The sequence below is a fragment of the Abramis brama genome (genome assembly GCF_963993115.1).
Source record: "Abramis brama genome assembly, chromosome: 11".
Taxonomy (NCBI): domain Eukaryota; kingdom Metazoa; phylum Chordata; class Actinopteri; order Cypriniformes; family Leuciscidae; genus Abramis; species Abramis brama.
In genome coordinates, this window is record NC_139973.1 from 41,718,459 (window position 1) to 41,745,958 (window position 27,500).

Here is a 27,500-nt window from a genome sequence, read left to right on the forward strand (position 1 = left end):
AATGTTGATTCAGTTCAGTTCAATAACAGTGTAAAGTTAAGCAGTTTTTAATTCACTTTGAGTCAGTTCAATGTTGATTCAGTTCAGTTCAATAACTGTAAAGTTAAGCAGTTTTTATTCACTTTGATTTAGTTCAAAGTTGATTCAGTTCAGTTCAATAACAGTGTAAAGTTAAGCAGTTTTTAATTCACTTTGAGTCAGTTCAATGTTGATTCAGTTCAGTTCAATAACAGTGTAAAGTTAAGCAGTTTTTAATTCACTTTGAGTCAGTTCAATGTTGATTCAGTTCAGTTCAATAACAGTGTAAAGTTAAGCAGTTTTTAATTCACTTTGAGTCAGTTCAATGTTGATTCAGTTCAGTTCAATAACAGTGTAAAGTTAAGCAGTTTTTAATTCACTTTGAGTCAGTTCAATGTTGATTCAGTTCAGTTCAATAACAGTGTAAAGTTAAGCAGTTTTTAATTCACTTTGATTCGGTTCAATGTTGATTCAGTTCAGTTCAATAACAGTGTAAAGTTAAGCAGTTTTTAATTCACTTTGAGTCAGTTCAATGTTGATTCAGTTCAGTTCAATAACTGTAAAGTTAAGCAGTTTTTATTCACTTTGATTTAGTTCAAAGTTGATTCAGTTCAGTTCAATAACAGTGTAAAGTTAAGCAGTTTTTAATTCACTTTGAGTCAGTTCAATGTTGATTCAGTTCAGTTCAATAACAGTGTAAAGTTAAGCAGTTTTTAATTCACTTTGAGTCAGTTCAATGTTGATTCAGTTCAGTTCAATAACAGTGTAAAGTTAAGCAGTTTTTAATTCACTTTGAGTCAGTTCAATGTTGATTCAGTTCAGTTCAATAACAGTGTAAAGTTAAGCAGTTTTTAATTCACTTTGAGTCAGTTCAATGTTGATTCAGTTCAGTTCAATAACAGTGTAAAGTTAAGCAGTTTTTAATTCACTTTGAGTCAGTTCAATGTTGATTCAGTTCAGTTCAATAACAGTGTAAAGTTAAGCAGTTTTTAATTCACTTTGATTCGGTTCAATGTTGATTCAGTTCAGTTCAATAACAGTGTAAAGTTAAGCAGTTTTTAATTCACTTTGAGTCAGTTCAATGTTGATTCAGTTCAGTTCAATAACTGTAAAGTTAAGCAGTTTTTATTCACTTTGATTTAGTTCAAAGTTGATTCAGTTCAGTTCAATAACAGTGTAAAGTTAAGCAGTTTTTAATTCACTTTGAGTCAGTTCAATGTTGATTCAGTTCAGTTCAATAACAGTGTAAAGTTAAGCAGTTTTTAATTCACTTTGAGTCAGTTCAATGTTGATTCAGTTCAGTTCAATAACAGTGTAAAGTTAAGCAGTTTTTAATTCACTTTGAGTCAGTTCAATGTTGATTCAGTTCAGTTCAATAACAGTGTAAAGTTAAGCAGTTTTTAATTCACTTTGAGTCAGTTCAATGTTGATTCAGTTCAGTTCAATAACAGTGTAAAGTTAAGCAGTTTTTAATTCACTTTGAGTCAGTTCAATGTTGATTCAGTTCAGTTCAATAACAGTGTAAAGTTAAGCAGTTTTTAATTCACTTTGAGTCAGTTCAATGTTGATTCAGTTCAGTTCAATAACAGTGTAAAGTTAAGCAGTTTTTAATTCACTTTGAGTCAGTTCAATGTTGATTCAGTTCAGTTCAATAACAGTGTAAAGTTAAGCAGTTTTTAATTCACTTTGAGTCAGTTCAATGTTGATTCAGTTCAGTTCAATAACTGTAAAGTTAAGCAGTTTTTATTCACTTTGATTTAGTTCAAAGTTGATTCAGTTCAGTTCAATAACAGTGTAAAGTTAAGCAGTTTTTAATTCACTTTGAGTCAGTTCAATGTTGATTCAGTTCAGTTCAATAACAGTGTAAAGTTAAGCAGTTTTTATTAACTTTGATTCAGTTCAATGTTGATTCAGTTCAGTTCAATAACAGTGTAAAGTTAAGCAGTTTTTAATTCACTTTGATTTAGTTCAAAGTTGATTCAGTTCAGTTCAATAACAGTGTAAAGTTAAGCAGTTTTTAATTCACTTTGAGTCAGTTCAATGTTGATTTAGTTCAGTTCAATAACAGTGTAAAGTTAAGCAGTTTTTAATTCACTTTGAGTCAGTTCAATGTTGATTCAGTTCAGTTCAATAACAGTGTAAAGTTAAGCAGTTTTTAATTCACTCTGATTTAGTTCAAAGTTGATTCAGTTCAGTTCAATAACAGTGTAAAGTTAAGCAGTTTTTAATTCACTCTGATTTAGTTCAATGTTGATTCAGTTCAGTTCAATAACAGTGTAAAGTTAAGCAGTTTTTAATTCACTTTGAGTCAGTTCAATGTTGATTCAGTTCAGTTCAATAACAGTGTAAAGTTAAGCAGTTTTTAATTCACTCTGATTTAGTTCAAAGTTGATTCAGTTCAGTTCAATAACAGTGTAAAGTTAAGCAGTTTTTAATTCACTCTGATTTAGTTCAATGTTGATTCAGTTCAGTTCAATAACAGTGTAAAGTTAAGCAGTTTTTAATTCACTTTGAGTCAGTTCAATGTTGATTCAGTTCAGTTCAATAACAGTGTAAAGTTAAGCAGTTTTTAATTCACTTTGAGTCAGTTCAATGTTGATTCAGTTCAGTTCAATAACAGTGTAAAGTTAAGCCGTTTTTAATTCACTTTGAGTCAGTTCAATGTTGATTCAGTTCAGTTCAATAACAGTGTAAAGTTAAGCAGTTTTTAATTCACTTTGAGTCAGTTCAATGTTGATTCAGTTCAGTTCAATAACAGTGTAAAGTTAAGCAGTTTTTAATTCACTTTGAGTCAGTTCAATGTTGATTCAGTTCAGTTCAATAACAGTGTAAAGTTAAGCAGTTTTTAATTCACTTTGATTCGGTTCAATGTTGATTCAGTTCAGTTCAATAACAGTGTAAAGTTAAGCAGTTTTTAATTCACTTTGAGTCAGTTCAATGTTGATTCAGTTCAGTTCAATAACTGTAAAGTTAAGCAGTTTTTATTCACTTTGATTTAGTTCAAAGTTGATTCAGTTCAGTTCAATAACAGTGTAAAGTTAAGCAGTTTTTAATTCACTTTGAGTCAGTTCAATGTTGATTCAGTTCAGTTCAATAACAGTGTAAAGTTAAGCAGTTTTTAATTCACTTTGAGTCAGTTCAATGTTGATTCAGTTCAGTTCAATAACTGTTAATGTTACAGTTCATCACTTATGAAGTTGAGACCTGCTGTAAAGCAGAAGAGAATAGTGTCTTTGTTCTGATCTGAGAGTCCTGAGTAAACGAGTGAACATGAAGTGTGTTTTCACCCAGGCCTTCGACGCCTTCATCTACATCTTCTTTGCGCTGGAGATGGTGGTGAAGATCGTGGCTCTGGGGATCTTCGGCCAGCGCTGTTATCTGGGCGACACCTGGAACAGACTGGACTTCTTCATCGTGATGGCCGGGTGAGAAGTGCTGAAACACACACGTTATACGGGTTTGATTCCTGAACACCTGAACACCTGAGCTGAGGAAGCGGGATGATGAAAGCTTCTCAGTTCAGGAGTGATTCATGATGCTGATATTCTCATACACTGTATTTTTGAGTTTTACTTGCTTTCAAAAGTTGATAATATTTAAATTTTGTCAATTCAAATACATTGGACAAATCTTTTTTTTTTCCAGGAAAATCAATGTCATATATTTTTGTTCAATAATATTTTAGATTATTATTTTGAATTTTGAGGGGATTTTATGATACTCTGCAATATTTAAACAATTTGTATGAGCTATTTGTTCCATTTAAATTAATATTATTTTATTTTTCAATAAATGCAATATTTCAGATTAAAATAGAGGGGAGGCCTTTCCATTATTTGAAGTGAGAATAGTGCATTCTGAAGGCGTTAAAAAATATTTAAAAAAATGTATAAATATTTTTAAAAATATTACTAAAAAATAATAATAATAAATGCTTGTGTAATATCGTGATGTAACCGCCTGTACCGCTGCCTATATATCCAGAGGCTTTTGGATTCCCGAGTTGTTTTTTTAGACATAATGTCTATTAGGACATAATGTCTATTAACGTTTATTAGGTTTTGCATTTAGATATATATTTAGACATTCTATAAGACTACTTTTGGTCAAGGTTTAGATTTTTTAATTTTTAGTTAAGTATCAGGTTTTGCATTATGATTACAATCAGATTACAAAATTTAGTTTGAAAGGGAACACATGGAGAGATTTTTGTTGTTTGGTTTTTGATTGATTTAAAAATCTGACAGAAATAAGGAATGGATAGCAATAATTCAAATCACTTTATACAAACATTTTGAAATTAAAATGTAATCGTCTGTGCATTCTGCATTGAGTTGAATTGTTGATTTTATTACACACATTTGCAAGATCCCGCTCTGTTGCAATTACACTAGATCAAATGTGTGTGTGTGTGTGTGTGAGAATAACCCGTTCATTGCTGTACTCTTATCATGATTTTACAACATTAATGTCTCAATTAAACTACAGACCAATGGCTCACGATGTTTCGCTGCGTATCAAACCTTCTGTTTCGCTGACGTGTGTGTTTTATTTGTGTCTACAGTATAGACTCTGATCAGTCAGTACATCAGTGTGTGAAAGCAGGACAGATGGAGATCTTTAATGAACGCCGGCTCTGTGTTTGCATGTGTGTGAATATGTTGAGCATACGATCAGATGCCAGAGATCATCACACCAGCTGTGTGTGTGTGTGTGTGTGTGTGTGTTTGAGGAGCTTCTGCTGGAGATTCAGACTGCTGTGTTAGACACATGAAATGTGTGTTTTTAACGTGTGTGTGTTTAGGGTGGTGGAGTATTCGCTAGACCTGCAGAACATCAACCTGACGGCCATCCGGACAGTGAGAGTCCTGCGACCGCTCAAAGCCATCAACAGAGTCCCGAGTGAGTCCTGGTTCTGCCGTCCGTGATCGTGTGGATCAAACGTGATTGTGAGGGATTCATCAGCGCTGAAGAGGAGACGAGCTTCTTCACACGAGCCTCTAATCAGATCAAACCCTCCTGAGGAACCATGAGCACTGCAGCCACAGAGATCATGTTCCTCAAGATGAACCGGGAGGAAATCACATTAACATTATGAGGATTAGACACTCTGGGCCCTATCTCGCACCCAGCGCAATTGACTTTGTACACCGATGCATGTATCATTCCTATTCTGCACCCGACACACAGCGGACTCTTCCCTCCACAGATGCACGTCGGTAAATTAGGGAATGAACTTGCGCTCCCGGGGGCGGTTCAGCGAAAAGAGGAGGCGTGATCCGGCGCAAACGTTCCCTGGTGCTATTTTACAGTTTCAGAAAACAATTCCTCCACAGACCAGGAGAAACCGAGTCTAAAGTCAGTGGCGCGTTATTCAGATGCTGTTTTAAGGGCGCATGCTTGGCCATAATGTAGCGTGAGCACAACACACACACACTTTGCTTCTCTCATCTACACACAGACGCAGCAGTTCATATTTTTGCAAACCATACATAATTACAAGGAACAATATTACCACACGAGGGAAATCATTGTTGTGTCCATGAAGATGTGAAAAATAGGCATAAATCTAGTTACACATTTACCCAAATTATCATACGCCTGTTTAACCGAAGTTAATTTGGGTGTGTTTCTACATCCCCAATGTCACTTCTCTGTGTTTTACGGCCCTGACGAGAACGTCGGTCTCCTCGGCTGTGAACCGCTCCTGGTGTCCGTCTGGCAAATCCGCCATTATAATAGCAATCCGCCATGGAACAAGCGCGCCTGCTCTTAAAGGGAATGTGAGATGACGCTCTGATTGGTTTATTTCACGTCACGCCCAAACCACACCTATGAGTAATGAGTAGCGACTTCAGACCAACACATTTTAGATTTGCGTCGAGCGCAAGAATCATTTATCCCGCCGGTATAATAGCAACAGCGCCGAGACCCGCCCACAAAGTTACTTGCGTTTCGCGTTTGATACTTGCGTTTCAGATCGTTAAAATAGGGCCCACTGTTAGGGTTGCCAACCGTTCCGTATAATACGGAATCGTCCCATATTTAAGGCATCAATGAAGCGTCCCGTATGAAAGCTTCGGACATAGGCCTACGCTCTAAATTGAGAATTAACCATTTCTTTGAGACAAATCTTTGTTTGACTTGCAAACATAATGTTCGTTGAAGGCTTTAAGACCCAGCAGAATCCTCTACCGACTGTCGCTATCAGACGACGTTACCAAAACTCTTTCACTATAGTAAGTTAATGTTAAATAGAGAGAAACATTTGACATTAAAGTAACTTACCGTAGGCTACTTGGTTGGACCTCGTTATTGAAACACAAAATTTATTTAATTTTGTGTTTCAATAACGAGGTCCAACCAAGTAGCCAATAAAAATCAATATAATCTCGAGCACCAAAAGCAGCCCATGCTCACCATCTACGTTCTCTTTATCTCAGTAATGTTCAATTGTTTTGATAGAAAAAAACAAGATACATTTCTAGTTTCAACATTATTTGTTCTTCAGAAAATGTGCGACCATTGAAAATATGTGTACCAATTTACTCATGGAGCCACATTAACATTCCTATATATTGGGACTATATATTTAACCATTTTCGGCCTTAAAAATTAAGAAACCAAAAGAAAAATTTGTTAAGAATTAGAATCTAATTAAGATATTTTAATATGAGTTGCAGGCATGCAAACTTTGGGCAAAAAACAAAAGTAGTGTTTTTTTCCCATTTTTAAAGTAAAGTTTCTGAAATTTGGTTGATTTTTCCACGAAATGACCCAAATGTCAAAGAAGCTTTGATACATCTGTTATACACATATTTAACTGCAGATGTATGGAGCTTAAAATATGACAATATGATTTGAATTTGAATTGTGTAAATTTGAATTATTTACAAGTGTAATCTAACAAAATTGAATTTTAGGTGGTAGTTTAAATAGTTCTGAATTTGATTTTTTTTAAACGAATATTGAACATTTGAAATTTAACAAATTGAAATGTTTTTATGGCTGAATTTTATAGACATGTATTTTCAAACAGCTAGTTTTTTTGTTCTGAATTCGTATACTGCAAATATTCAGTTTAAAAAAATACAGGTTCAAGTTTTCAAGATGAAGAAATTCGGAACTTCAAATTCAGTTTTCTAAAATTCAATCTCAAAAATTCAATCTCAAAAATTCAAGATCCTTTACTCTTCCCTGTGGATGACCTGTGACCTACTTTCTGTAAGATCTGAATTTTTGAACTTGAATTTTTGAGATTGAATTTTTGAGATTGAATTTTAGAAAACTGAATTTGAAGTTCCGAATTTCTTCATCTTGAAAACTTGAATCTGTATTTTTTTAAACTGAATATTTGCAGTATGAATTCAGAACAAAAAAAAAAGCTGTTTGAAAATACATGTCTATAAAATTCAGCCATAAAAACATTTCAATTTGTTAAATTTCAAATGTTCAATATTCGTAAAAAAAAAAAATCAAATTCAGAACTATTTAAACTACCACCTAAAATTCAATTTTGTTAGATTACACTTGCAAATAATTCAAATTTACACAATTCAAATTCAGATCATATTGTCATATTTTAAGCTCCATACAGATGCTGAAGTGATATGCACTGTGTGGGATTTTGAGTGTCCCTTATTCTGTCCTTTATTTCCTATAAAGAACCACGATTGTCCCTTATTTTCCTTTCCATAAGTTGGCAACCCTACATACTGTCGCCCAAACCTAACACAAAACTCACTGCATTTTAACTATAAAAAGAATTATTTACTTTATTTTTCTACTGTTTTTACAAGGTTTTGGGAGATTTGTTCAGGTTTAGCTCACGTCTTCCAGTAACATTAATAGAACATTCGTTCAGAGTTCTCTGGTCTTTAATAACGTTCTCAAAACATCAGCACAAAAACATTATTTATACGCTCATTATTTATATGTTTTTACTTCACCTCACGGTAAACACTCGAAGACTAGACCTCCGCAGATCTCAGTCTGAAACGCCTTCACAGATCCTCACATCTGTGCCTGTCAGAAACATCTCCAAACGTTTGCTCTTCTGCTCTTGCTCACGTTGCAACTCGTGGGAATCAAGTTAAGGCGTTTGAGTTTTGTGATTAAAATAAGGTTTTGATCCTGAGTAGAGATGAGCAGTATAAGAATAAAGACTCTGATCCAGCGCTGATGTGTTTGGCTTGTGAAGTTGAGTGTTTGTTTTAAAGCAGCTTTTCAGCAATCCATGATGTTTAGAATATCTTTATATCTTCATGCCTTATAGTTGCGTTTATCAGATTAGAGCTGTGCAATAATATACAGTCAAAACAAAAATTATTCAGACACCAGATATAATTTATGATATTTTTTCACTAGTGTGTGCAGGACACTATAGTTCATTTCTGTAAGTGAGGAGAGCAAAATAAAGTAAACTGTGACATATTATACCCAAATATTCTTCATTCAGTGACTACCAGTAAAACTTTGGGACCAGAAATGATTCGGACACTTTGAGCTGATCATGTTTTGCTGAAGTGTGTTTTCTTTAATTGCTAATGCTCTTTTTACACACAGACTGAACAAAATGAAGCATTGCTTGGTGATTGGTTGAGCTAAACTGGTATTATCTAATTGTGTAGTTAAATTTAACAGCTGACAGATATTCAACATAATTCATGTGTGAGACAGTCTAACAGAAGGACGGACAAAACCAGTCAAATATCAACTGAGTTCATAACTCTGAGTTCTGCTCATATGTTATTACCATTTTCTAAAGTATAGTGAATAAACTGTGATAATGTGAGAAATGTTGAAGGAGTCTGAATTAATTTTGGTTTGACTAGTTATATTTTGTGACGATATAAACAGTATGCTTAGCGTAAGTGTAGGCTACTGTATGTATCTGGCTAACTATTAATTTGTTATCTGGTGATATTGAGAATTATGAAACCTGTGTGGTTTTGAATGTCAGATTGTTATAATTTCTTGCTTATTGTGGTGTATTTGTGTGTGTGTGTGTGTGTCAGGCATGAGGATCCTGGTGAATCTGCTGTTGGACACACTGCCGATGTTGGGGAACGTTCTTCTGCTCTGCTTCTTCGTCTTCTTCATCTTCGGCATCATCGGTGTTCAGTTATGGGCGGGGCTTCTGCGCAACCGCTGCTATCCGGAGGAGAACTTCACCCTGTGAGTCTGAACCATAGACTGTAAAACAATATGTTCGTAGTGTGCATGACGTCACCCGTAGTGTTTCTGAAGCCCAAAGTGGGCGGAGCCGGCCGTCGCCATCTTGGTAGCGCATCACTCCCGGATAAACGAAAACGTGCAGCAAGGCGGATTAGCTGAGGTGACGCGACACTAACAGACAGCAGACAAACGGCTAGCAGTGACATCATCGGCAATCCACCTGTCACTCAAGTGGCCACGCCCTTAATTATGCAGAAATTTAAGGCTTTAATAATTTAAACGGATGAGTTATAAAAATATTCACCCCCCTCACAGTCGTCATGAAGGACAACATTAGCTATATAGACCAAAACCACTTTTTGCACCAGGCTGTAAACATGCTTTTTCTGCTGTAAAGTTGGACATTTTAACACTGGGGTTTATGGGATTGAGTCTCTTCTGCAGCCGGCCTCTAGTGGCCAGTCGATGAACTGCAGTTTAAGTCTCTTAGTGTTGGATTCAAGAGAGAGACCGGAAGGTTGCCGCTTGGTCTGAACACCACTGACATACTAACACAAACTATTACCTAAAGTGCCCAATTATGCTTTTTTGGAAGTGACCTTTCATGTAGTGTGTAATAAATCTGTTTTGAATGTAAAAGCTCTGCAAAGTTTCAAAGATCAAAGTGCAGATAAATGGAGTTTTTGGGTTTTGAGTTTTTTTCTTCTCATTTCTTATTTGTGCATCCTTGTTTCCTTTCCTCGCTTCCTTTCCTCGTGACCGATGTGAAAGGGGAGGAGAATTTATATATGCATCACGTTTTAGTCGATAAAACACCTCCGCATAGGTCCTCGCTCATGACTCCTCAGGAAACTCCTCGATCCTCGACTCCTCACTCCTCGATCCTCGACTCCTCACTCCTCGATCCTCGACTCCTCGACTCCTCGACTCCTCGACTCCTCACTCCTCGATCCTCGACTCCTCGATCCTCGACTCCTCACTCCTCACTCCTCGATCCTTGACTCCTCGACTCCTCACTCCTCGATCCTCGACTCCTCACTCCTCACTCCTCGATCCTCGACTCCTCACTCCTCGATCCTCGACTCCTCACTCCTCGACTCCTCGACTCCTCACTCCTCACTCCTCGATCCTCGCCTCCTCGATCCTCGACTCCTTGACTCCTCACTCCTCGACTCCTCACTCCTCGATCCTCGCCTCCTCACTCCTCACTCCTCGATCCTCGACTCCTCACTCCTCGATCCTCACTCCTCGACTCCTCACTCCTCGACTCCTCACTCCTCGATCCTCGCCTCCTCGATCCTCGACTCCTCACTCCTCGAATCCTCACTCATCACTCCTCGATCCTCGCCTCCTCACTCCTCGATCCTTGCCTACTCACTCCTCACTTCTCACTTCTCACTCCTCACTCCTCGATCCTCGACTCATCACTCCTCGATCCTCGCCTCCTCACTCCTCACTCCTTGACTCCTCACTCCTCGATCCTCGACTCCTCGATCCTCGCCTCCTCACTCCTCACTCCTCACTCCTTACTCCTCGATCCTCGACTCCTCACTCCTCACTCCTCACTCCTCGACTCCTCACTCCTCGATCCTTGACTCCTCGACTCCTCACTCCTCGACCCTCGACTCCTCACTCCTCACTCCTCGATCCTCGACTCCTCACTCCTCGATCCTCGCCTCCACGCGGTGCATTTAGAGAATTGAGATGTCCTTCAAGATGGCTGAGCTCGATCGGTTTCCGGGTCATAGGATGGAGGACGGAGGAGCGAGGAGACGAGGAGGGATATTGAGAAGCACCCTTTGTCTTTCAAAAGAAAGAATCAATTCTGAACTGAAACGAGTCGTCAGTAATTCAGTCTCAGTTCCTGCTGAAACTGCGTAGGTTTCTATCTAATTTGCATAATGCCAGCCTGTGGTCTTGATTGGCTGAACAGCGTCTCTTAGCTCCGCCCTCAAACACTGTAGTGTATCTGAGACTGGGAGAGTTTGGTTCGTGTTGCTCGTGTCGAGAAGAGGCTGTTTTCTGCTGACAAAGCAAATCCACTTTGATGAGATTGATCCGGTAAAACCCACGCCATCGTTACTGTTCGTATCACTGTGAGATTCAGATATGATAATGAGCGTTTGGCTTCTGACCAATCAGAGCAGAGCAGCTCTCAGAGAGGCGGAGCTTAGAGAGACTGAATCTCTGAACGAAGCGTTTCAGACACTGAGAGAAAAGAGCTGATGTGCAGTGGAGATTATGAGAAAGTGTTTTTTGACTTTGGATGAATGTAAATCTTTTGTAGGAGACTGTAGGAAACTAAATGATTAAAATATCATAATAGGGCACTTTAACCAGCGCTGGTTTTCATCCTCCTGATCGTTGTCTGCTTCTTCTTTCTGACTGGTTTCTGATGGAACGTGAGTTTCTATTCTGGTTCACATTCACATCACTGAAGGCTCTCCTGGGGTTTGAGGGTCGTGCCGCTCTTGACCAGCGTAAACTCAGAGCCTTTACTGAGCCTCACGGGGGTTGAAGACATCAGTGAATCTGTCACGATGATCCCTCATTAGAGCGCACTGCAGATCCCTCACCGAAGCGCACTTCAGTGAACACAAATCATTATTAATGATTGAGAATCAGTACCAAATGCAGTTTAACTGCCATCTTTCTGTGTCTCAAGAACCAGTGACGTATGAAAGGAGCAAGTGCTCACTGGGTTCAAAATATATTCAGAAAATAATGCAAAATTCAGTTTCATGGCTGTTTAGAATCCGTTTACTCACACAATGCATGTTTAAAATACAGAAGTCACAATGTAATGGAAGTAGCCACAGATCTTTTTTTCTGTATTTTGATGTAAATTCAAGTGTAATCGATAATAAATAAGTAAATCCGGAATAAATCACCGGAGAAGTCATGTCACTGCAAAAAATGCTTTTATTACTCAGTAAAAATTCTTAAATCAAGATGCATTTACTAAAGTAGTAAAATGGCATAAGATATTATGTCTTGTTTTCTGGGGGGAAAAATCTAAATAAGTGAATTTTTGCTTAAAACAAGCAAAATTATCTGCCAATGAGAGTCAGAAAAACAGTGTTAATTCAAACGGATTTTTCCCCCAGAAAACAAGACATAAAATCTAATGGCATTTTACTCATCTAGTAAATGCTTCTTGATTTAAGAATTTTTAGATATTTGGACTGGAAACAAGACAGAAATACTGAGTAAGAACATCTTTTTTTGCAGTGCACCATACGCCGTTTCCCTGAGGTGAACAAACAAATCATTCACAATAAAAGCAACAACATGCATAAACAAAATAGATACAATTATCTTGTTTCTAAATGCATTGATTTTATTGTGAATGATTCATTTGTGTGGGTATAATTTTTTTAAAACTTGTTGTGACCTCATAATTTTTCAATTTTCATTTCATGCCGACTTTACAAGACTAACCGTATAATCGCACCGCTCTAATCTGCTAAATGCAACAGTAAGGTGTGATATTAAGCTATAATAAACATTAGCATCCTGATTTTCTGGAAAGCTGCTTTGAAATAATGTGTATTGTGCAAAGCGCTATACAAATAAGATTGACTGACTTGACTTTAATGCTCATAAAAGTAAAAAAAAATTTAAAACGTAAAATATACCTTCATATTTCTTTCTACTGAGAAATGTGAGCTGGACATTCTCTTGTTCTCTCTCTCTTCTCTCTCTCTCTCTCTCGTTCTCTCTCGTTCTCTCTCTCTCTCTCTCTCTCTCGTTCTCTCTCGTTCTCTCTCATTCTCTCTCTCTCTCTCTCTCTCTCTCTCGTTCTCTCTCTCTTGTTCTCTCTCTCTCTCTCTCTCTCGTTCTCTCTCTCTTGTTCTCTCTCTCTCTCTCTCTCTCTCTCTCGTTCTCTCTCTCTTGTTCTCTCTCTCTCTCTCTCTCTCTCTCGTTCTCTCTCTCTCTCTCTCTCTCTCTCGTTCTCTCTCTCTCTCTCGTTCTCTCTCTCTTGTTCTCTCTCTCTCTCTCTCTCTCTCGTTCTCTATCTCTCTCGTTCTCTCTCGTTCTCTCTCTCTCTCTCTCTCTCGTTCTCTCTCTCTCTCTCTCTCTCTCTCTCTCTCTCTCTCTCGTTCCTCTAATGTTTCTGTGTGATGAGTGATGGCGCACAGCAGGGGCTGCTGGGAGAATTACGGCTTTGACCTTGTTATGTCACACATGTGGCGGCTGTGATAATGGAGGGTGTGTGTTTCAGCGTTAGGAGAGCACACACACACACAGATTCACCAGAAAAACACTTTAGTCTCACTGTGGGATTACTCTCACACACACTGTTTCTCATCCGTTGAGGGTTTTTTTCTGCAGAACTTTGAAGTCGTTTTTCAAAATAAATGTTATAGATATTATTGTGAATGATTCTTTTGTGCATATGCTTCCAATTTTGGTAACACTTTACAGTAAGAATTTAATTAGAATGGTTAACTACATTAGTTTAAGTCGTCATGAAAGTGAAGTTGTGCTGGTCTTCTCTCCTCTATTGTGTCGTATATCGAGTGAAACGCTTCATGAACAAGAACAGATGTGGGCGGGGCTTGATTGTGTCTGTGGGGAATTGATTGGATGGTTGTGGTTTGCTATTGGCTGATCTCATGTGAGTGACAGGTTAAAGCCCCGCCCTCGTCATCAGAGAAGAGAAGAGATGCTGAAGAGGAACTTATTCTCATTCAACATTATTAAAATTATAATGATGCGCACCCATAAATCATGTACCATAAACACTGCAATAAAAACAAGAATTTTCCATTTTGATTTCATGTTGACTTTAACATAAACTAATATGAATATATGCTGTAGAAGTATTGTACGTTGTTCAAGTCAATATCAACATTTATTAATAGATTTTTTTAAATCAAAGTTGTATTAGTTAATGCAGATATAAATATATTGCTCATTGTTAGTTTAAATAAGCTAGTGCATTATCTAATGTTAACAAATTAGACATTCCTTTTTTAACCTTTTTTAACCTTTTTTGTTTAATGTCATAACTGGATCTTCGAGTGAAACAGTTTCTCCAATCATTTAGTGTGTTTAAACTCCGCCCCTTTGTGCCACGCCCACATCTCAACATCCAATCAACAACTGATGGAACGAAACCAAGTCTCCGCCCTACATTTTTCCTCTTTTTCGATATTCACTTGAATGTATGTCACAATATTTAGTTTTCACCGTCTTTTTTGAGACGTCTTGGACAAAAACGTACTCTATCTCACAGTAGGATTGTGTTCCCACGTTCCCTCTCAATCCCAGCCCTCCCTGCAGGAGATCTCTAATCTCCTGTCTTACTTCTGCTCTATTTTTAACACATCTCTGTCCCATCGGTCTTTATCAGAGCCCACTGAACCCAAGACGCTTTAATAACCACTGACGGTCCTCCGATTCCAGCTGACGTCACACACACCTCGGCCTGATCACTGCCATACAGAAATACACTCGCGTTCACAAGTTGACAAATGTTTAGATGTTTCTGAAAGAGTCTCTTCTGCTCACCAAACCTGCATTTATTTGATAAGAAAATACAGTAAAACAGTGAAATATTATTCCAGTGTAAATCATCTGTTTTCTATGTGAATATACAGTAAAGTGTGATTTATTCCTGTGATCAAAGCTGAATTTCAGCATCATTACTCCAGTCTTCAGCATTCAACTTTAACATTCTGTTCTGTTGACATCAGATCTGTGTGGAAATGCTGACGATCAGCCGCTGATAGATGAATAAACGCTCGGCCTCTCTTTCATGGTGTTTGTCCTCTGTAATCTTCTGAAATGTCATTTCATTTGCTCTGAGTGTTTGATCTGTGCGTCTGCTGTGTTCTCGAGTTTATTAAAAGCGTCTCAATGGCACCTTTGTGATCATAGAGAAGGAGCGCTGATGAAACCTCTGACCCTCTCGGCTCTGTTGAACCATCTGTGTGTGCTTCTGTTCTCCTGGAGGTTTTGCTCTTTATATTCCACAGAAATACTTCATGACTGTGATGAAATCTGCGGCTCCGAAACCTAGAGAGCAGAATACACTACCAGTCAGAAGTTGGGGATCGGTAAGATTCTTTATGTTTTTAAAAGAAGTCTCTTATGCTCAACAGGCTGCATTTATTTGATCAAAAATACACACACACACAAAAAAACCAGAGTAATATTGTGAAATATTATTATAATGTAAATCAGCTGTTTTCTATGTGAATATATAGTAAAGTGTAATTTATTCCTGTGATCAAAGCTGAATTTATCATCATTACTCCAGTCTTCAGTGTCACATGATCCTTCAGAAATCACTCTAATATGATGATTTGATGATCAACAAACATTCATGATTATTATCAATGTTGAAAACAGTTATTTACATTTTTTTTTCAGGAGTATTTGATGAATAGAAAGTTCAAAAGAACAGCATTTATCTGAAATAGAAATCTGAAGGATCATGTGACACTGAAGACTGGAGTAATGATGCTGAAATTCAGCTTTGATCACAGGAATAAATTACACTTTACTGTATATTCACATAGAAAACAGTTATTTTAAATTGTCATAATATTTAACAATATTAGTTTTTTTTTGTTTTGTTTTTATCAAACAAATGCAGCCTTTGTGAGCAGAAGAGACTTCTTTTAAAAACATTAATAATCTTACTGACTGGTAGAGTGTGCAGGGAGTATTTCAGTCTGGTGAATCGAGTCGAGTCGGGTCGTCTGTGCCTATATAGAGTATTCAGATCAGTCACTGATGGCCTATGCTGGTTAGGATGCTTCCTAGGTTTTGGCAGTGGTGGAAAGTATTAGAGCAAATGTAATTAGTTACTGTACTTAAGTATCTTTTTGGCTACTTTGTTGTTTTACTGAGTATCAAAAATATGAGCAACTTTTACTCTCTACTTGACTACATTTATAAATAAGTAAATGTACTTTTTACTCCAATACATTTGTGATGAGTAATGCAATTACATTTAGCATGGCACCTAACGTTTACTGCTTTATCGTCGTCTAAAGGCATTGAAGGAACTATATCTGTGTGTTTTGCCTTTACTCACCCTAACTGGTCAACAAGGCTGCTTTACACGAGTGCGAGTGTGTATTAACAGGTAGTTGCTGAATCGTAGGTGTTTGATTTAGGAGATGTGGTCGTGATGATGCCGAAACCAGCACTTCCAGTGCAAGACTTTGACTATTTCATTGTACTTAACTTTATTTTATTTATCCACTATATTGATGATACCGTCTTTGAAGGATATTTACTTACGGCCTTTTTGTGCACTTGAGCTCAACTGAGACAAGAGTTTGTAGATGTTTAAGAGGCTGTTGTGTTGACCTTTATTTATTGCAATATTTAGGTGTTTTATGTGTTGTTTTGATTTTAGAAAATAAACACGATTTCTCATCTTACAAATCAATTGTTTATTTTCACTGGCATGTCTCATTTTCGCTGTAAGGTATCTGTACTTTTACTCTAGTATGGTTTTCAGGGTTTTGGACACATCCCGTGTTTGACTGTGTTCTTTCTCTCAGCTCCACAGGTGTGGCACTACCTGCTCCGTATTACTCTCTGGATGAGGAAGACGAGCGGCCCTTCATCTGCTCTCTGCCTCAGGATAACGGGATCATGTCGTGTGGAGACGTTCCGGCTCGGCGTGTTTCGGGACATCAGTGCTGTCTGGACGTGGATGATCTCCTGCATCATCAGACTCTGGGTCTCGTGACCGAACCCTTCATCAACGCCAGCGCCATCGTCCCCGGACTCTGCGTCAACTGGAACCGATACTACACACGCTGCCACACTGGACTCAGAAACCCGCACAAAGGAGCCATCAACTTCGACAACATCGGATATGCCTGGATCGTTATTTTTCAGGTATTTTCTCCTGGGAGACTGCTGAGCTTTCCAGCTCGTATGATGTGATGGATGTGCTTTGTGCTAAATTTGAACTTATTGGAAGAGAAATCTATTCCCAGAGAACTGTATGAAGTGTTTTTCTGCTAATGATGGTGTGTTTAGGTTATTACTCTGGAGGGCTGGGTGGAAATCATGTATTACGTCATGGACGCTCACTCATTCTACAACTTCATCTATTTTATTCTGCTGATTATTGTAAGTACACACACACACACACACACACACACTCTCAATCTCACACAGATTTATGAGTCTGTTCTAAAAGAGCAATATACATTGTTTTATTTGACATGCTGATGATTCATTTTGCTGATATTGCCTGTCTGATATTCTTAACCAACTAACTGAGCCAGTTCGTCAGTTTGTGAATGATTTTATTATCACTAGATGCATATATTCCTGTGAAATTTAGTTTGTAGTATTTTGTCAGTGTAACATGGGCATCCCATAATAACCCGGGAGAGGTTTCTACCTGTTTTGTCAAGTGTGTGTTTGCAATTAGACAGATGTGTGTCTGCAGTGAGAAGTAAGTTTGCAGTGAGACAGGTGTGTGTTTGCTGTAGAAGTGTGTCTGCAGTGAGACAGGTGTGTGTTTGCAGTGTGTGTGTCTGCAGTAAGACAGGTGTGTGTTTGCAGTGTGTGTGTCTGCAGTGAGACAGGTGTGTGTTTGCAGTAGAAGTGTGTCTGCAGTGAGACAGGTGTGTGTTTGCAGTGTGTGTGTCTGCAGTAAGACAGGTGTGTGTTTGCAGTGTGTGTGTCTGCAGTGAGACAGGTGTGTGTTTGCAGTAGAAGTGTGTCTGCAGTGAGACAGGTGTGTGTTTGCAGTGTGTGTGTCTGCAGTAAGACAGGTGTGTGTTTGCAGTGTGTGTGTCTGCAGTGAGACAGGTGTGTGTTTGCAGTGTGTGTGTCTGCAGTGAGACAGGTGTGTGTTTGCAGTGTGTGTGTCTGCAGTGTGTGTGTCTGCAGTGAGACAGGTGTGTGTTTGCAGTGTGTGTGTCTGCAGTGAGACAGGTGTGTGTTTGCAGTGTGTGTGTCTGCAGTGATACAGGTGTGTGTTTGCAGTGTGAGTGTGTCTGCAGTGAGACAGGTGTGTGTTTGCAGTCTGCAGTGAGACAGGTGTGTGTTTGCAGTGTGTGTGTCTGCAGTGTGTGTGTCTGCAGTGAGACAGGTGTGTGTTTGCAGTGTGTGTGTCTGCAGTGAGACAGGTGTGTGTTTGCAGTGTGTGTGTCTGCAGTGAGACAGGTGTGTGTTTGCAGTGTGAGTGTGTCTGCAGTGAGACAGGTGTGTGTTTGCAGTGTGTGTGTCTGCAGTGAGACAGGTGTGTGTTTGCAGTGTGTGTTTGCAGTGTGTGTGTCTGCAGTGTGTGTGTCTGCAGTGAGACAGGTGTGTGTTTGCAGTGTGTGTGTCTGCAGTGAGACAGGTGTGTGTTTGCAGTGTGTGTGTTTGCAGTGAGACAGGTGTGTGTTTGCAGTGTGAGTGTGTCTGCAGTGAGACAGGTGTGTGTTTGCAGTGTGAGTGTGTCTGCAGTGAGACAGGTGTGTGTCTGCAGTGAGACAAGTGTGTGTTTGCAGTGTGAGTGTGTTTGCAGTGAGACAGGTGTGTGTTTGCAGTGTGAGTGTGTCTGCAGTGAGACAGGTGTGTGTTTGCAGTGAGACAGGTGTGTGTCTGCAGTGAGACAGGTGTGTGTTTGCAGTGAGACAGGTGTGTGTTTGCAGTGTGAGTGTGTCTGCAGTGAGACAGGTGTGTGTTTGCATTGAGACAGGTGTGTGTTTGCAGTGAGACAGGTGTGTGTTTGCAGTGTGAGTGTGTCTGCAGTGAGACAGGTGTGTGTTTGCATTGAGACAGGTGTGTGTTTGCAGTGTGAGTGTGTCTGCAGTGAGACAGGTGTGTGTTTGCAGTGAGACAGGTGTGTTTGCAGTGTGAGTGTGTCTGCAGTGAGACAGGTGTGTGTCTGCAGTGAGACAGGTGTGTGTTTGCAGAGTGTGTGTCTGCAGTGAGACAGGTGTGTGTTTGCAGTGAGACAGGTGTGTGTTTGCAGTGTGTGTGTCTGCATTGAGACAGGTGTGTGTTTGCAGTGTGTGTGTGTCTGCAGTGAGACAGGTGTGTGTTTGCAGTGAGACAGGTGTGTGTCTGCAGTGAGACAGGTGTGTGTTTGCAGTGTGTGTGTTTGCAGTGAGACAGGTGTGTGTTTGCAGTGTGAGTGTGTCTGCAGTGAGACAGGTGTGTGTTTGCAGTGTGAGTGTGTCTGCAGTGAGACAGGTGTGTGTCTGCAGTGAGACAAGTGTGTGTTTGCAGTGTGAGTGTGTTTGCAGTGAGACAGGTGTGTGTTTGCAGTGTGAGTGTGTCTGCAGTGAGACAGGTGTGTGTTTGCAGTGAGACAGGTGTGTGTTTGCAGTGTGAGTGTGTCTGCAGTGAGACAGGTGTGTGTTTGCAGTGTGAGTGTGTCTGCAGTGAGACAGGTGTGTGTCTGCAGTGAGACAGGTGTGTGTTTGCAGAGTGTGTGTCTGCAGTGAGACAGGTGTGTGTTTGCAGTGAGACAGGTGTGTGTTTGCAGTGTGTGTGTCTGCATTGAGACAGGTGTGTGTTTGCAGTGTGTGTGTGTCTGCAGTGAGACAGGTGTGTGTTTGCAGTGAGACAGGTGTGTGTCTGCAGTGAGACAGGTGTGTGTTTGCAGTGAGACAGGTGTGTGTTTGCAGTGTGAGTGTGTCTGCAGTGAGACAGGTGTGTGTTTGCATTGAGACAGGTGTGTGTTTGCAGTGTGAGTGTGTCTGCAGTGAGACAGGTGTGTGTTTGCAGTGAGACAGGTGTGTTTGCAGTGTGAGTGTGTCTGCAGTGAGATAGGTGTGTGTCTGCAGTGAGACAGGTGTGTGTTTGCAGTGAGACAGGTGTGTGTTTGCAGTGTGAGTGTGTCTGCAGTGAGACAGGTGTGTGTTTGCAGTGTGAGTGTGTCTGCAGTGAGACAGGTGTGTGTTTGCAGTGTGAGTGTGTCTGCAGTGAGACAGGTGTGTGTTTGCAGTGAGACAGGTGTGTGTTTGCAGTGTGAGTGTGTCTGCAGTGAGACAGGTGTGTGTCTGCAGTGAGACAGGTGTGTGTTTGCAGTGTGTGTGTCTGCAGTGAGACAGGTGTGCAGTGTGTGTGTCTGCAGTAAGACAGGTGTGTGTTTGCAGTGTGTGTGTCTGCAGTGAGACAGGTGTGTGTTTGCAGTGTGTGTGTCTGCAGTGTGTGTGTCTGCAGTGAGACAGGTGTGTGTTTGCAGTGTGTGTGTCTGCAGTGAGACAGGTGTGTGTTTGCAGTGTGTGTGTCTGCAGTGAGACATGTGTGTGTTTGCAGTGTGAGTGTGTCTGCAGTGAGACAGGTGTGTGTCTGCAGTGAGACAAGTGTGTGTTTGCAGTGTGAGTGTGTCTGCAGTGAGACAGGTGTGTGTTTGCAGTGTGAGTGTGTCTGCAGTGAGACAGGTGTGTGTTTGCAGTGTGAGTGTGTCTGCAGTGAGACAGGTGTGTGTTTGCAGTGAGACAGGTGTGTGTTTGCAGTGTGAGTTTGTCTGCAGTGAGACAGGTGTGTGTTTGCAGTGAGACAGGTGTGTGTTTGCAGTGTGAGTGTGTCTGCAGTGAGACAGGTGTGTGTTTGCAGTGAGACAGGTGTGTGTTTGCAGTGAGACAGGTGTGTGTCTGCAGTGAGACAGGTGTGTGTCTGCAGTGAGACAGGTGTGTGTTTGCAGTGTGAGTGTGTCTGCAGTGAGACAGGTGTGTGTTTGCAGTGAGACAGGTGTGTGTTTGCAGTGTGAGTGTGTCTGCAGTGAGACAGGTGTGTGTCTGCAGTGAGACAGGTGTGTGTTTGCAGTGTGAGTGTGTCTGCAGTGAGACAGGTGTGTGTTTGCAGTGTGTGTGTCTGCAGTGAGACAGGTGTGTGTTTGCAGTGAGACAGGTGTGTGTTTGCAGTGTGTGTGTCTGCAGTGAGACAGGTGTGTGTTTGCAGTGTGTGTGTTTGCAGTGAGACAGGTGTGTGTTTGCAGTGAGACAGGTGTGTGTTTGCAGTGTGTGTGTCTGCAGTGAGACAGGTGTGTGTTTGCAGTGTGTGTGTCTGCAGTGAGACAGGTGTGTGTCTGCAGTGAGACAGGTGTGTGTCTGCAGTGTGAGTGTGTCTGCAGTGAGACAGGTGTGTGTCTGCAGTGAGACAGGTGTGTGTTTGCAGAGTGTGTGTCTGCAGTGAGACAGGTGTGTGTTTGCAGTGTGTGTGTCTGCAGTGAGACAGGTGTGTGTTTGCAGTGTGTGTGTGTCTGCAGTGAGACAGGTGTGTGTTTGCAGTGAGACAGGTGTGTGTCTGAAGTGAGACAGGTGTGTGTTTGCAGTGAAGACAGGTGTGTGTTTGCAGTGTGAGTGTGTCTGCAGTGAGACAGGTGTGTGTTTGCATTGAGACAGGTGTGTGTTTGCAGTGTGAGTGTGTCTGCAGTGAGACAGGTGTGTGTTTGCAGTGAGACAGGTGTGTGTTTGCAGTGAGACAGGTGTGTGTTTGCAGTGTGTGTGTCTGCAGTGAGACAGGTGTGTGTTTGCAGTGAGACAGGTGTGTGTTTGCAGTGTGTGTGTCTGCAGTGAGACAGGTGTGTGTTTGCAGTGTGTGTGTTTGCAGTGAGACAGGTGTGTGTTTGCAGTGAGACAGGTGTGTGTTTGCAGTGTGTGTGTCTGCAGTGAGACAGGTGTGTGTTTGCAGTGTGTGTGTCTGCAGTGAGACAGGTGTGTGTCTGCAGTGAGACAGGTGTGTGTTTGCAGTGTGAGTGTGTCTGCAGTGAGACAGGTGTGTGTCTGCAGTGAGACAGGTGTGTGTTTGCAGAGTGTGTGTCTGCAGTGAGACAGGTGTGTGTTTGCAGTGAGACAGGTGTGTGTTTGCAGTGTGTGTGTCTGCAGTGAGACAGGTGTGTGTTTGCAGTGTGTGTGTGTCTGCAGTGAGACAGGTGTGTGTCTGCAGTGAGACAGGTGTGTGTTTGCAGTGAGACAGGTGTGTGTTTGCAGTGTGAGTGTGTCTGCAGTGAGACAGGTGTGTGTTTGCATTGAGACAGGTGTGTGTTTGCAGTGTGAGTGTGTCTGCAGTGAGACAGGTGTGTGTTTGCAGTGAGACAGGTGTGTGTTTGCAGTGAGACAGGTGTGTGTTTGCAGTGTGAGTGTGTCTGCAGTGAGACAGGTGTGTGTTTGCAGTGAGACAGGTGTGTGTCTGCAGTGAGACAGGTGTGTGTTTGCAGTGTGAGTGTGTCTGCAGTGAGACAGGTGTGTGTTTGCAGTGTGAGTGTGTCTGCAGTGAGACAGGTGTGTGTTTGCAGTGTGAGTGTGTCTGCAGTGAGACAGGTGTGTGTTTGCAGTGAGACAGGTGTGTGTTTGCAGTGAGACAGGTGTGTGTTTGCAGTGTGAGTGTGTCTGCAGTGAGACAGGTGTGTGTTTGCAGTGTGAGTGTGTCTGCAGTGAGACAGGTGTGTGTTTGCAGTGTGAGTGTGTCTGCAGTGAGACAGGTGTGTGTCTGCAGTGAGACAGGTGTGTGTTTGCAGTGTGTGTGTCTGCAGTGAGACAGGTGTGTGTTTGCAGTGTGTGTGTCTGCAGTGAGACAGGTGTGTGTTTGCAGTGAGACAGGTGTGTGTTTGCAGTGTGAGTGTGTCTGCAGTGAGACAGGTGTGTGTTTGCAGTGTGAGTGTGTCTGCAGTGAGACAGGTGTGTGTCTGCAGTGAGACAGGTGTGTGTTTGCAGTGTGAGTGTGTCTGCAGTGAGACAGGTGTGTGTTTGCAGTGAGACAGGTGTGTGTTTGCAGTGTGAGTGTGTCTGCAGTGAGACAGGTGTGTGTCTGCAGTGAGACAGGTGTGTGTTTGCAGTGTGAGTGTGTCTGCAGTGAGACAGGTGTGTGTTTGCAGTGAGACAGGTGTGTGTTTGCAGTGTGAGTGTGTCTGCAGTGAGACAGGTGTGTGTTTGCAGTGAGACAGGTGTGTGTTTGCAGTGTGAGTGTGTCTGCAGTGAGACAGGTGTGTGTTTGCAGTGTGAGTGTGTCTGCAGTGAGACAGGTGTGTTTGCAGTGAGACAGGTGTGTGTTTGCAGTGTGAGTGTGTCTGCAGTGAGACAGGTGTGTGTTTGCAGTGTGAGTGTGTCTGCAGTGAGACAGGTGTGTGTTTGCAGTGTGTGTGTCTGCAGTGAGACAGGTGTGTGTTTGCAGTGAGACAGGTGTGTGTTTGCAGTGTGTGTGTTTGCAGTGAGACAGGTGTGTGTTTGCAGTGTGTGTGTTTGCAGTGAGACAGGTGTGTGTTTGCAGTGAGACAGGTGTGTGTTTGCAGTGTGTGTGTCTGCAGTGAGACAGGTGTGTGTTTGCAGTGTGTGTGTCTGCAGTGAGACAGGTGTGTGTTTGCAGTGAGACAGGTGTGTGTTTGCAGTGTGTGTGTCTGCAGTGAGACAGGTGTGTGTGTGCAGTGAGACAGGTGTGTGTTTGCAGTGTGTGTGTTTGCAGTGAGACAGGTGTGTGTCTGCAGTGAGACAGTTGTGTGTTTGCAGTGAGACAGGTGTGTGTTTGCAGTGTGTGTGTCTGCAGTGAGACAGGTGTGTGTTTGCAGTGTGTGTGTCTGCAGTGAGACAGGTGTGTGTTTTCACTGTCTCTCTCTCTGAATCTCTGCCTGTCTTCACAGGTGGGCTCTTTCTTCATGATAAACCTGTGTCTGGTCGTCATAGCGACTCAGTTTTCGGAGACGAAGCAGCGCGAGCACCAGCTGATGCAGGAGCAGCGAGACGCCTGTCTGTCCTCCAGCACACTGGCCTCGCGGGCCGAACCCGGCGACTGCTACGAGGAGATCTTCCAGCTCGTCTGCCACGTGCTCCGCAAGACTCGCCGACGCCTCGCTGCGTTCCTCACAGCGCTCTGCCGAACACACACACTCCAGCAAACACACGAGAAAACACACGTCAACGGAGGGAGAAACAGCCTCCAGCAACACGGTGAGTGGAGGAGGGGGATTGAACAGTCACATGATGGAGTGTGTGAGGACCCTGACGAAAAGAAAATATATTTCCCAATATATAAATGATCAATAAATTAAACGATATAACAGTATGTTTGAAAATATACTGAGTAATATATAGATGTGTATGTGACCAGACATGGTACTGCATGTGTAATATACTGCAGATATACAGTGAGGAAAATAAGTATTTGAACACCCTGCTATTTTGCAAGTTCTCCCACTTGGAAATCATGGAGGGGTCTGAAATTGTCATCGTAGGTGCATGTTCACTGTGAGAGACATAATCTAAAAAAAAAAAATCCAGAAATCACAATGTATGATTTTTTAACTATTTATTTGTATGATACAGCTGCAAATAAGTATTTGAACACCTGTCTATCAGCTAGAATTCTGACCCTTTAAAATGTCCACCTCCACTCCATTTATTATCCTAAATTAGATGCACCTGTTTGAGGTCGTTAGCTGCATACAGACACCTGTCCACCCCATACAATCAGTAAGAATCCAACTACTAACATGGCCAAGACCAAAGAGCTGTCCAAAGACACTAGAGACAAAATTGTACACCTCCACAAGGCTGGAAAGGGCTACGGGGAAATTGCCAAGCAGCTTGGTGAAAAAAGGTCCACTGTTGGAGCAATTATTAGAAAATGGAAGAAGCTAAACATGACTGTCAATCTCCCTCGGACTGGGGCTCCATGCAAGATCTCACCTCGTGGGGTCTCAATGATCCTAAGAAAGGTGAGAAATCAGCCCAGAACTACACGGGAGGAGCTGGTCAATGACCTGAAAAGAGCTGGGACCACCGTTTCCAAGGTTACTGTTGGTAATACACTAAGACGTCATGGTTTGAAATCATGCATGGCACGGAAGGTTCCCCTGCTTAAACCAGCACATGTCAAGGCCCGTCTTAAGTTTGCCAATGACCATTTGGATGATCCAGAGGAGTCATGGGAGAAAGTCATGTGGTCAGATGAGACCAAAATAGAACTTTTTGGTCATAATTCCACTAAACGTGTTTGGAGGAAGAAGAATGATGAGTACCATCCCAAGAACACCATCCCTACTGTGAAGCATGGGGGTGGTAGCATCATGCTTTGGGGGTGTTTTTCTGCACATGGGACAGGGCGACTGCACTGTATTAAGGAGAGGATGACCGGGGCCATGTATTGCGAGATTTTGTGGAACAACCTCCTTCCCTCAGTTAGAGCATTGAAGATGGGTCGAGGCTGGGTCTTCCAACATGACAATGACCCGAAGCACACAGCCAGGATAACCAAGGAGTAGCTCTGTAAGAAGCATATCAAGGTTCTGGCGTGCCTAGCCAGTCTCCAGACCTAAACCCAATAGAGAATCTTTGGAGGGAGCTCAAACTCCGTGTTTCTCAGCGACAGCCCAGAAACCTGACTGATCTAGAGAAGATCTGTGTGGAGGAGTGGGCCAAAATCCCTCCTGCAGTGTGTGCAAACCTGGTGAAAAACTACAGGAAACGTTTGACCTCTGTAATTGCAAACAAAGGCTACTGTACCAAATATTAACATTGATTTTCTCAGGTGTTCAAATACTTATTTGCAGCTGTATCATACAAATAAATAGTTAAAAAATCATACATTGTGATTTCTGGATTTTTTTTTAGATTATGTCTCTCACAGTGGACATGCACCTACGATGACAATTTCAGACCCCTCCATGATTTCTAAGTGGGAGAACTTGCAAAATAGCAGGGTGTTCAAATACTTATTTTCCTCACTGTATTTACTCATGCAGCATGTATAGAGAACTATATAATGTATATATTTCTTATATTTTATAATGATTTACATTCTAAATGTTTCATATTTTCAAGCTAGTTAACAAAAGCACAAGTACACCTGCATGTATTAAAGTATTTAGCCGAGAGACTATCTCTGTGCTGAGGAGTGCACAGACATTACTCTTAATATAGTAATTATAATCTTAATGGTATTCGGCCAATCGTCAACTTCACCACAGGCTCGACTCTTCAGCACACATCACACATACCAGAAAAACTTTTAAATTCCAAAATAATAGAACATTAAACACTAACAGATCCCCCCTATATTAATATTAATATATTCAAAACACATTAAATAACACATTTGCTCTCCTTTAACAGTCAGAAGCAAAGCATGCTGGGAACTAGAAATCTGTTGTAACTCATTCTGTGAATGTGTGTGTATATATGAGTGAACATACATTCACATTTATATGGGAACATGTAGTATGTGCAATATATGTACACAATAAAGGATACAACTTTCTGAATATTACATGAAATGCTATTTTTGTCTTCATTTATTAATATTTTAAATGTATTAATATATAGCCATACATGGTCAATGCATATATTGCAGTATATTGAACAATATAATCACTAGTTTCCCATATATGGAAATGTATTATGATATATATTGTATCATATTTTGCAGTATATTCCCATATGTTTTTGTTCCGTAAGGGCACTCTGAGCACTTCTCTCACTGTACTGCAGATGGAGCCACACCTCCCGCGCCAGCGGCCAATCAGGAGACAGAGGAGGAGGCAGCAGAGGAGAAGGGGGCGTGTCGGGGGCGGAGCCGAGAGCTGTGGGCGGAGACGAGGGGCAAACTGTGGGGCATCGTGGAGAGTAAATACTTCAACAGAGGAATCATGGTGGCCATCCTCATCAACACCATCAGCATGGGCATTGAGCACCATGAGCAGGTCACACACACACACACACACACACACACACTCACACACAGGTTTTTATATAGATTTATTACATGGCTCTGTGGAATACTTGATTCTGATTGGTCAATCGCGCCGTATATTATTCCCAGATAACAGCCGCTGGGAACAGAAGCACAGGCTCATCCGGGTCACTGACGTCATCAGCGCTACACACTCGCTAGGAACGGCTTTTCTTTTTGCATTTGTTGAGCTATTAAATTATTAAAACTCAGTCGAATCAATATTTAGTGTACAGTTATTTGATTATGCCATCCAGTATCGTGGACTCGCTCTCTCTCGTTTCACACAAACGCAGCGGCGGCCATTTTGTGTCTATTGTTTAGTTCACTGTTGGATTATAAGACACAAACAGGTACGATTTTAAAACAGTTTAATCTGAAATCAATATTTCTAATCTCCATAATTATTTATGTGTTGAAATGCTGTGTAATAAGTGTTATGACTGTATACAGTATCTCTTATGTCTGTCTAGTTTGATCTCGCCGCTGAAACTGCTCTCTCCACAGAAGCTTTGCTTTTAAAGACCTAATAACATATTTTGAATCAGTATTTTGTGCCTAATTACTTGGCAAGTATCCGTGTAATAAACGGGATAATGTACATCCAGCCTGTTGTTATCTCAGAATAAACCCCTTCAGGTGTGTGTGTGTGTGTGTGT

The 27,500-nt window shown here is 41.2% G+C and overlaps 2 protein-coding genes across 2 annotated transcripts in view; one reads left to right on the forward strand and one right to left on the reverse strand.

The window, feature by feature from the left end:
* Window positions 1-27,500, reverse strand: part of LOC311091863 (uncharacterized protein) — a gene marked incomplete at both ends in the record, with an annotated part of 463,820 nt that overhangs the window by 143,037 nt on the left and 293,283 nt on the right. The gene's annotated exons all lie outside the window — the stretch shown is intronic.
* cacna1ib (calcium voltage-gated channel subunit alpha1 Ib) overlaps window positions 1-27,500 on the forward strand; it is a 108,383-nt gene that overhangs the window by 20,926 nt on the left and 59,957 nt on the right. Inside the window, exons 4-10 of the mRNA XM_084129602.1 lie at window positions 3,310-3,443; window positions 4,823-4,920; window positions 9,036-9,195; window positions 16,722-17,064; window positions 17,209-17,301; window positions 23,756-24,062; window positions 26,601-26,812. Of these exons, the coding sequence (XP_083985728.1) occupies window positions 3,310-3,443; window positions 4,823-4,920; window positions 9,036-9,195; window positions 16,722-17,064; window positions 17,209-17,301; window positions 23,756-24,062; window positions 26,601-26,812 (1,347 nt within the window). The remainder of the gene's footprint in view (window positions 1-3,309; window positions 3,444-4,822; window positions 4,921-9,035; window positions 9,196-16,721; window positions 17,065-17,208; window positions 17,302-23,755; window positions 24,063-26,600; window positions 26,813-27,500) is intronic.